Source organism: Thalia democratica, chromosome 9 (assembly GCF_965202585.1).
Source record: "Thalia democratica chromosome 9, ktThaDemo2.hap1.1, whole genome shotgun sequence".
Lineage (NCBI taxonomy): Eukaryota > Metazoa > Chordata > Thaliacea > Salpida > Salpidae > Thalia > Thalia democratica.
In genome coordinates this window covers 15,784,893-15,795,669 of record NC_139173.1, presented here as the reverse complement: position 1 = coordinate 15,795,669, position 10,777 = coordinate 15,784,893, and the positions used below count along the sequence as shown (strand labels likewise).

The 10,777-nt window shown below is 24.6% G+C and overlaps 1 protein-coding gene across 1 annotated transcript; it reads left to right on the top strand.

The window, feature by feature from the left end:
* Nucleotides 1-376: 376 nt before the first annotated feature.
* LOC145843890 (excitatory amino acid transporter 2-like) lies at nt 377-10,406 on the top strand. The gene is made up of 12 exons (XM_082951154.1): nt 377-403; nt 3,045-3,245; nt 3,879-4,022; nt 4,219-4,429; nt 5,520-5,562; nt 6,134-6,236; nt 6,301-6,427; nt 6,509-6,602; nt 6,913-7,052; nt 7,162-7,353; nt 8,315-8,449; nt 9,287-10,406. The coding sequence occupies exons 2-12, from the start codon at nt 3,050-3,052 to the stop codon at nt 9,402-9,404; spliced, it is 1,503 nt and encodes a 500-aa protein (XP_082807280.1). The 5' UTR covers nt 377-403; nt 3,045-3,049; the 3' UTR covers nt 9,405-10,406.
* The last annotated feature ends 371 nt before the right edge of the window (nt 10,407-10,777 follow it).

Sequence of the window (10,777 nt, the reverse complement as noted above, 5' to 3'; positions counted from 1 at the left end):
CCTTAAAGAATTCCATTTTGTAACATTTTAGTTCTTTAACTATAAATTGCAGTCTTTAAGTTGTTAAACCAAAAAAGCGTTCATTTATAGTTTATAAAGAAATTAGCGGTCAGTCTAAAACCAGTTTAAGTAAACTCTGAATTAAAAAGAAACTTTCCTACACGTGTACTGACAAAACTTATCTGAAGCATGCACATGTTTTAAATATCAGATTCACATGTTAATCATGCTTTTCATAGATAGCTATCAACATGAGTATACCATGTGATATGATTTAAAATTCTTGCGGTAGGAAAACATTTATCCGGATACAAAACTAATTTATTGTTAAGTTGAAGCCATTTGGATTAAATTTTTACTGCAAACAACATGTGTTTTACTTATTTGTTCAAGAATAAACTTGGTAAGTATTAAAATAATTTTAAAATATGTAGAAGTAAGATTAACAACGTTTAGTCTTGATATTAAAATTTTATTAAAGACCTTAGTAAATAAAAGTTTTTTGATAACAAATTGCAAAAATCGTAGACAACTAACAAACTATATAAAATCATTTTATTGAAAAAATCATCAGGTTACTTTTTTTTCATCGTTAACTCAAAGCTAAGTTTAAATAACCTATCAACTATAATAAGGTCATTATAAGGATTAGTTGAATAATAAGCTTATATTAGACTGAATAAAATTAGTTTTTACAAAAATCACATGCACTAAAAAGATTTGAATAATTTATGAAACAAAACAACAATAAATTTATCTATTCTTAGGCTATGTTATTTTAAACCAATAGCAAAGCATTGTTACAGTTTTTTTTACTGCTGTGTATTACTTATTAAATTTAATTGAATTATTTTCAATTTAAACTAATAAAACAATTGTTTAACTTTATTGACTAAATTAGTGCTATCTGAATAAATACATAACAAAATCATTTAAAATACTTTGTTAGCTAATTTGTTTTAGTCATAAAATTTTAACTAAAAAATGATATAAAACTACTTGCAAAACTTTTTAATAACAGTGAACAGTGGTTTCTGTTATTTTTTGTTGTTTTGTAAGACTTTAAGCACTTTTGTTAAAAAAAAAAAAAGTGTATATATATTTTTGTAAAAATAAAGAAGTAGAAAAAAAGTTGATAAACGAAATGTTTTTGTTTAGTTCAAAAAAATATTTCTAAACTTAAGCAAATTTTGCACTGATTTTAAAGTGTTTATGATTTGTTTTCAGTGTAAAGAATAAATTAAGAAAGTTGCTAAGTTGTTAAAAAACATGTAAAAAAATTATTGAGACAGTTTACCAAAGAGAGTAAAACTATACTAACCAAAAATATTGTTTAAGTAACTTCTCAATTCTAAAATATTGGTTAGTATAACTGTTAAAGCTAAAGTAGGGACGGGTAACGTTTTGACGAAACTTATTAAAGTTGCATTATTAACTTATCATTTGCAAATTAAAAAAAAACTAATTTTAGCACAAAAATTATGGGAATAGTACTTTGAGACATATATGTTTGAATAAGATGTAAAATGGTTGAAAACATACTTTTAAAAGAAATACTTAATTTCAATTGAATACTGTTTTGTATTCGGCCTGCGGACTAAATACAATTTTCAATTTATCCAAAACCTACGCTTTTAAATTTTTGTGTTTTACTCTTTAAACCAATCTACCCTTCAAAATAATTTTATTTTATTAAGTTGGTAAAAAATTAGTTAACTTATAAAAATTTAACAAGTTTGTTCAAAACGTTGCCTACCTCTTAGTTGACGAATAAGTATTTTTTGATGAAAAAAGAGTTAGTTTAATTATGCGTGTAAGAAACTTTTACTAAAAAGTATTATAAATAGTTTTAAACCTTAAAACTATGATTTTAAAACGATTTCGATTAATATACTAATTTAAAGACAACTAAAAACTAATAAAAGGCATAAAATGTAAGTCATACACTTATTATATATTATGCACTTAATTATGAATTACTCTACTTTATTATAAAGATTAGCAAAGTGATTTGTAGATATTTTTTTTTAACAATTGTAATAATTTCAGAGAGTTTAAACAAAATAACTAATAAGAAATATACGCTGTTTTAGAACAAAAAAGTTATTAAAACTTTAATAAAATAAACACAAATACTTCTCTTATAAATACAAAAAATAAATTAACGATGGTTTAAAAATCTACCAGTTTATTGCACGTTTTCTTCAAATTAATTTCGGACAACCGTCCTTCATCAGTGAAACTTTAAAACTAGTAGAACTAAACACATTAATGCAACAAAAAAATAAATAAAAGTTAAAAAATATATGATGCAGGGAAAAAAATCACTAGTAAAAACAATTGACTTGTGTCCTGGACCGATTTGCGAATTATCTATAAATCTTCTTTTATAAAAAAAGGCATTTTTTTTCCTTCTCTCATTTTACATTTAAAAACTAGCTGCTTGTTAAAGTTTATGGTATTTCATAATATAAGCATTTTTATCTAAAAGTAATGGTTGATTTTAGCGTTCTACATATAAATTTAATAAAATTTTTGTGTGTGTTAGTTTTTTTTTTGTAGCATTGTAGTTTGTATATATAATAAGATTTGTAAACCTTTATATATACGTGTATATACTGATAAACAATTTAAAAGCATTACTTTTAAGTTTTTACAACGTTTTTGTTTATAAAAACGTATTTACAGTTAAATTTACAAAGTTTAAATCTTTTTTTTTAGGTAATGAATATTTAAGTATTTGGTATAACAGTTCTATATGTAAATAGTGGTCATTAAAACTGTCATTTATACGACTGTTTAAACTCTAATTGTGGTTAAATATTTAGATATGGAAAAAAGCTATTACTTATTAAAATTTAGTAATTAAGTCAAATAGAACTAAACAAAGTTTGTTTTAATTTTGTTTATAATTTACATTATCAAATAATCTAAGTAGAAAAAATGAGTTATACAAACTTAAATAAGTTTTAATAAGCTTTTATGCATATTTTTTTTTACTTTTTTAGTTATTTAATAGTCTGTAAAGTTTTATTCTGTATTAGAAAAAATGAACTCAGATCAAGAAAAGGGAGTTGTTGAAAGTTTTGAACTTATCAATCAAAATACTTCTAATCAATTTTCTCCCGGACGATTGTGTTCTAAAAAAGAAGCTGAAGAACTGAGAAGAAACGAGCCAACGTACAAAAGAATTGCTAGAACTTTGACCAAAGGAGAAAATTTACTTGTTACTCTTATAGTTATATGTTAGTGTTGTTTTCTTAACTGTTCATAGAATTAAACAAACAGAAACAAAAGGTATTTTATTTGAACTGTTCATAGTAGTCAAAAGAAAAATTTAACTTTGAAATTTTAGCTATTTGTATTTAAACAAAGTTTCTTCAACCCTATTTAACTAACTCTAAAGTCCTTATAATTTTATGATTAAAGACCAGATTTCAAATAGAAATTTTTTGTAAGCTTCAGTAAAATGTAGATTATGTTTGTATTTTGGGAGTATAAATTATCAGCATAATTTCAAAAACTTGTTATTTTTTTTTGCTAACAAATAGGTTTACGGAGCTTTGTTACATTAATTTATAATGATTTTATTAGTATAGGTCTTATCGCGTAAAAGTTTTATAATGAACCGCAGAGTGGATATATCTGTTTGACGGTCCCTAGATTTTAACTAGTTTAATTAGTACAATTTTACAACTTTTATGTGGATTTGTCTATTTTTTTATTACGTGTTTTTCAGAATTCTTTTTAAGTGTGTTTATCTTTTTTTAAAACTATTTCTCTATTGTCTCGTCTTCTAATAAATGTTTTATTTCTTAAAGTTCAAAAGCTGCTGGTATGAGTTGAAAGGTTTTTTCTAACGAATTATTATTTTGTAGTTGCAATTGTTGGAATTCTTATTGGCACTCAGTTCCATGGAGCAACACCAACCACTGTCTTAATTATAAAATTTCCCGGTGAAATTTTCATGAGAATGCTTAAATCAATGATTGTTCCAATCATATTTACTAGTATAGTCTGTGGTTAGTACGCTTTAATCAGTAGAAATAAAATATGCATAAACAAATAAAATTGTCAAAATTTAAAATAATTAAAGAAATATTTAATACAACAATTAAACTAACTAAAAAACTATAAAAAATAATTTTTCCTTATGTGTACTATAGTACTACACTTTATGTTTAGTTGCAGTTAGTAAATAGTAAAAATTACTTTTAGGTTTGGCAAGCATTGATGTTTCTAACTTGAAACGCATTGGTTTTCACGCTATGAGTTTTTTTATGTCCACAACATTTCTCGCAGTAATTCTTGGAATTTCGCTCGTTCTTACTATTAGACCTGGTCTAAGCACTAAACTTGATGGCGACGAAAATTTGGAATCTCAAAGACAACAAGTTTCAACTCTTGACACTTTCCTCGATCTGATCAGGTAAAAAATCTTCTTTGAGCTTAGTTTTGATAAGTTTCAATATAATTTTAAGTTTTGTTATCAAGCTAGTTCATAGAATAATCAAAATATATTAGTAATATAAAAATGAATTTTTTAACTGTTTTTAACAAAACTTCAAGTAATGTAACTAGTACATATTTTAATTAGCATTAAGGCGTGTTTTGTTTTTGTATCATTAGAAATATAATTGAAATAAGTTTATGTAAGTGTAAAGCTACTATTAATACAGCATTCAAAGTCTACAAAAGTCATGTTGGTTCTAGAAACTCAGTTATTTAGAAGTTATTACGTTTGTAAGCATTAACTAGTTTCTAAAAAATGAAAAAGTATTACATTTAACTTGCTCTAAAATATTGTACGTTATGTCAGTTTTTAAATTAATTTTTTTTCGTTGTTGCTAATAAGTCTAAATATTTATAATATATTCTAGTTTACAAAAATGTATATTTTAAATTAGAGCTTTTAAAATTATAGTTTTAAAATTTCCTCATGAGCTTATTTATATCAAATGTGGTACTATTCTTTCAATAATCTGTTTCTCAAGCCTAAAAGTAGCTTTACTTTTAGGCATAATACTTGCCTTAACTTAAAAATATACCCAGAAAATTATGAGAAGAAAGTACTATAGACTTTCAAATTTCCAAGATGTATGATTTCTGCATTCAATAATGACGTCAAACAAACACATCGTGGTTTTGATGACGTCAGAAACCATTCATTTCGAAGATGTTAATAATTGTAAGAGTTTATCAACTTAAAGAGAATTTTGCTTGGTATCATTTCCAAATTTGCTTTTTGAAATGAAAAATTCAACTGACATAAATCTTAGTTAAAGTTCAATAAAAATGTTCCGATATGTTGAAATGTTTAAGCTATTAAAATAAGTATAAAATGTAAAATGTATGTTTGTATTAGTGCAATATATACTCACAGTTATTAAAGTTTTTATAACTACAACAGTTTTTGTTTGTGAAACATTTTATGTTTAGTAGTAGTTTTATCTGTAATTAGCTATCAAAAATTTTTTTTATAGTTTTCATGATTGTAATATTTTTAAATATCTTTTCAGAAACTTAGTTCCAGGAAATCTTATAGCAACAACTTTTCAGGGGGTAATTTTTTTTATATTTAGTTTTAACCATACTAAGTATGTGTTCCTTTTGTAAGATTTTGTTATCTTGTAAGGAATAATCACTATTTATAAGTAAACTTAGTTAATAATCGTTTTTAATAAACTTAACTAATTTGTGTACTTTATACTTTAAAGATGGCAAACAAAGTTCTCAACTTAAATAAAAGGAGAATGATCTATTATAAATTTTAAATTTTGTTAACAATACAATGTTTCACTCGCTTAAAACTAGTCAAACGAGATCTTCAGTCAGATGTTATTATATAAATTTTTACAGATTTTAAACAACTGAAGATCTCGTTTGACTAGTTTCAAGCGAGTGAAACATTGTATTGTTAATAAAGTTGGAAATTTGTTATTGAACTTAACTAATTTGTTAAATATGCATACGAAAATAATTCTACTATAAACTATAACCTCAGCTTATATAAACTATAAACTTAACGCATTTAAAAGTATTTTGATTTTCTGAAAAATATATGTTACAAAAAAAAATTAAACTTTCTTAAGTTCAAAACTACCCCGTTTCAACTTACCATTTTTTACTTCAGGATAAAACCGAATTATCCACAATCAATATAACTGATGAAGAAAATAATACTATAACTGAAATTAAAAGAAAATTGGTTAAAACTAACGGACCAAACACCTTAGGCAAGCTTTTGAATACCTTGAAAATAACTTAATAAAATTAAGTAAACTAAAATATCTATTTTAGGTCTTATTAGTTTTGCCATCTTTTTCGGGGCAATTATAAGTAGCATGGGAAGCTCAGCGACTACTGTAAAGAAATTTTTCGAAGAAGCCAATAAAATTTTCATGAAAATAATTTTAAAACTTCTTTGGTTAGTTAAAATGGCAAAGATTTTGTATAAGAATAAATTTTTATGCGTAAAATAACTTGTAAATGTTTTAAAATCTTTCAGGTTTTCTCCAATTGGTGTTTGCAGTTTAATAGCAGGAAATTTGCTTGGAGACACTAAACTAGACGAAATGCTCATAACACTAGTTTATTATATTGTAAGTAAATTAGTTAAGTTAAAAAATACTTTTGTTAATTTACTTTAGTGGTACTATTTTTAACTTTTTTTATTATTATTGTTTTCTAGAAAAACAGCTACTACTTTTTCTTTAAAACTAGCATCTTAGTGTAAAAAAAAACAAAACTTTTAATATATTTTTCAATTGGACTATCAAAATATAATTTTTTTACTTGTGTATTACTAATTTATGAACTAAAATACTTTACTTTTTTAGTTATTCTAAATGTAAGTTTAATTTTAAATAAAATTATTTCAAATTTTGCATTAAACACGATCATACTAAACAGTTGACAGTGATCAGTGGTCTTGCAATTCATTCTTTAGTAATTCTTCCTCTTATTTACTTCGCTTTTACTCGTCAAAATCCATTTAAACTTTTTAAAGCTGTAATTAAAGCTCTTCTTCTTGCTTTTGGAACTTCGTCAAGGTTTATTTAGTTATTATTGAAAATTAATAATTACAAATTGATGTATAATTTTTACATGTAGAAAGTCAAAGTATCATACTTTTAACAACTTGCAACGTTTTTATTTTAGTGCTGGTACACTACCTGTATCTATGGACTGCTTAGAAAAGTTCGGGTTGAATCAAGAGATAATCCAATTGGTCCTTCCTCTAGGAGCAACTATGAACATGAACGGTACTGCTCTACTTGAAGGAGTTGCATCTATCACTATTGCTCAAATGGCTGGCATACAGCTTACTTTTGTTCAAATACTTGTCATCAGGTTAACTATTAAGAATGCATGTTTATCAATCTTTAAGTAACAAAAAAAAGTTAGCTTTCTTAGATAACGTTTTACTGCTGAGACTGGAGCTACAAAACTCAACTAGAGTAATTTAAACAAACGACAAAGTTTTACAACGTTAATAGTTTCAAAATACATAAGGAATTAAAATGTCTGCTTTTAAGACATACGTGTTGTAAAACATATTATAAAGTACTAATGTTTTATAACTAAAGTGATAAAACTTTAAAACAAAAATACTTTACATTAATTAGTATGTCATGAAATTATTTTACGAACAAAAATAATTTATTTAATTTAGTAATTTTGTTGGCTTTTTATTTTAACACTATTTGATATTTATGAAAAAAAAACATTAAGTTATTTTCTAAATATAACTAGGTTTTTTTATGATGCTTTTTACATAAATCAAACATTTTGTGAAGTTTTGATTTATTCAATCGAAGCTTTATAAGATAAAAAATTGTATTGAAATTGAAACTTTCAAAGATTCGAAGTGTTATGAAAATATATTTTTACAAAGTGTAATTTTTTGTATAAGAATAAAATAGTATATTTTTATCTAAGAAGAAGTCTTTCACTCTAGCTATCTATAATTTATAAGTTTTAAGTTTTTTTAGTGTTTATAAGTTTCGTTTAATTTTTTACAAAACGTCCAAAAAAAAAAAGTTACGACAAACTTATAAAAATAAGTACTCTTAGTTAAATTTTTTTTTAATTTAAAATATAAAAAATATATAAGTAGTTTATGTATTTACAGAGCTCTTACAAAATCACTACTAAACTAAAGCTTATTCTAAAGTATCATTAAACATCACAAAAGTATGTTTTCTTATTATCACATCGCAAAAATTTCTCGCTCAAAGCGCTTCCAAGTATTAAAATACTTACAAAAACAATTTTTACAAACACAACTAGTAAAATGTTGTTCTTTTTGTAGTATAACATCAACACTGGCATCAGTTGGAGCTGCAGCGATTCCAAGTGCCGGACTAGTCACCCTGATTATGGTATTAACTTCAATTGGAATTCCTGTAGACAAAGTTGCAGTTCTTTGGACTATTGATTGGATTCTGTAAGTTAAAGTTTTAAGTGTTTTAAAACATTCTCTTAAAGAACGTTTGGGTAATCTTTAGTTTTATTTAACATATGTAATCAAAAGTTATATTTATATGAACTATAATGTGTTATGTCATATTTTCAAAGTATATTTTTCTTTGTGTTAAAATGTGGTTGTATAAAAAGATTATTAAAAACAATAATCAAAGCTGAATATATAATCAAAGGCTTGTTGTAGCGAAAACTTTTGCAAATTACTTACTAAGTTTTTTGTATAACTTTTTGAAAACGCTATTAAAAACTCATTAGCATATTTTTTCTAAATTGAGTTTTCCTTTAGCGCGCAAAAGCATGAGATATTTAGGCTTACTTCTAAAACTAGTTTTATCCAGCTCCATAAATAATTTAGTAACTTCTTTACCGTCGAAGTCAATAAGCCATTGAGTTTGATACAGCTTTAGAAAGTCGACAAAAGTAAAAAAAAGTCACTCCGTTACACCCCTTTTTTACTACGTCAAAACTACCACGAGACTTGTGACGTGAGAGAAAATTGCGTCGATAATTGTCACTGCAAACTTTTGTGTTTGGAACGAAATTTATTTAACGGGAAGCTTTCGTATGGTTGTGTTATCGATTTTTGAAATTAACTTTGTATAAAACGCTACGGTTGTTGATAAGTGCGTCAATGATTTTAAAAATGAGTCTAGTTGTTTTTCAAAGTTTTAGACGTTACTTAGCTTAAAAACATTTATAACGCAGAAAATTATAAAATAAATATAATTTAAAGTTAGGCAGTAAAATTTCCTTTTTTAACACACTTTTATAAAATATTTATATTTTATTGTTATTTCAGTGATAGAATTAGAACTGTTGTAAATGTTTTTGGAGACTGTGTTGGAGCTGCGATAGTACACCACTTAAACAAAGACCATCTTATTCAAAAGCCTCAACCTTGCTATGATGCTGTTTAAAATGTTTCATATTAAACTTTTCCTTAAAATTACAATGGTTTGATTAGAAGTATCATATACAAAGAAGAAGCGTTTACTTCCAAGTTATTTTTATGCAATTGTTTTGCTTTTTATTTATTATTCTTATATTTAAATAAGTTATGAAACTTATTTTTAAAGTATATAGCTTAGTTTAAAATCTAAAACTTTTATTGAACTGATTGTTTTGTATATGAATTGGAATTTTTTACTACTGAGGTGGAAAAGTTTAAACTTTTCTCGTAACTTTTTTTAAGGAATGTTTTTATACACAAAGAACAACCTAAACTTTATATAACTTTAAAACCTATAGTTGTCAAACCTGCTTCAACACAACAATAGTATAGTACTAATCTAAAAATTTTACTCAGAATTAGCTAATGTTTTATTCTTTTTCTACAAAGAAAGAGTTATAACACAATTATAATTCTTCTAACTACTTTTAATAATTTAACTTTGCTACTTTAGAAAGGTTTTTATATTACTATAGAGTTTTGTTGATAGTTTACCATTTTGTTGCCAGTGTAAACATTTTTAATTTGTTTCTTAACTTTTTAAATCACATTTTAGAGTTTTGTGAGTTTACTAATTTTATACTTAAGTATCAAAATAACTATTCTCGAGTAAACAAAAAGATTATGTAGGATCAAAATATTTTGATGAAGACCTTTTTGAAAGTATAAATATGACTTGGATTAATAGTGTACGTACAACAAACTAATTTTTACTATACTTCTTAACGTAATATTTTACTTTTTTTTTGTGCTGAATTGTTAAAATTTGAAATTCTCGATGTTTTTTTTCAATACAACTTAATGTAAAACAGTTTTATTATTTCATGTTTCATTAAAACTCTATTTAATAACTGTCCCAATACCATTACAACACTGTTTAAAACTAAAGAAACTAACTAAAAATTTTTATTTTTGTTTTATCTATTGAAATGCAAAAAATCATTATGTAATATAGTTTTTGATGCATTAACTCCGCTTATAATTTATCTATTATTTTTAACCTAAAGTTTTTTTTATAAAACTCCAGTCAACCGTTTTAAGTTATTGTTTTTATTTATTATTGTTCAACGTTGGACCCAAGCACAAAAAATTGAGCCATTTAAACATAAAAAACTAGAAGATAATCAAATAAACACGTAAATGTTTAGTTTATAAGGAAAGTCCTAAAAACATAGGTTTTTTTAGATTAAAGTTGTGTTGCTTTTCAGATCAAAATTAGTTTAGTTAATTAAATAGAACTACTTAAAATAAATTTTTATATAACTTATTGTTATGATAATATACAAGACATTATCCATAAAAAAAATGTTACAAATAAAGTGTTTTTTAACTATTTTTGTC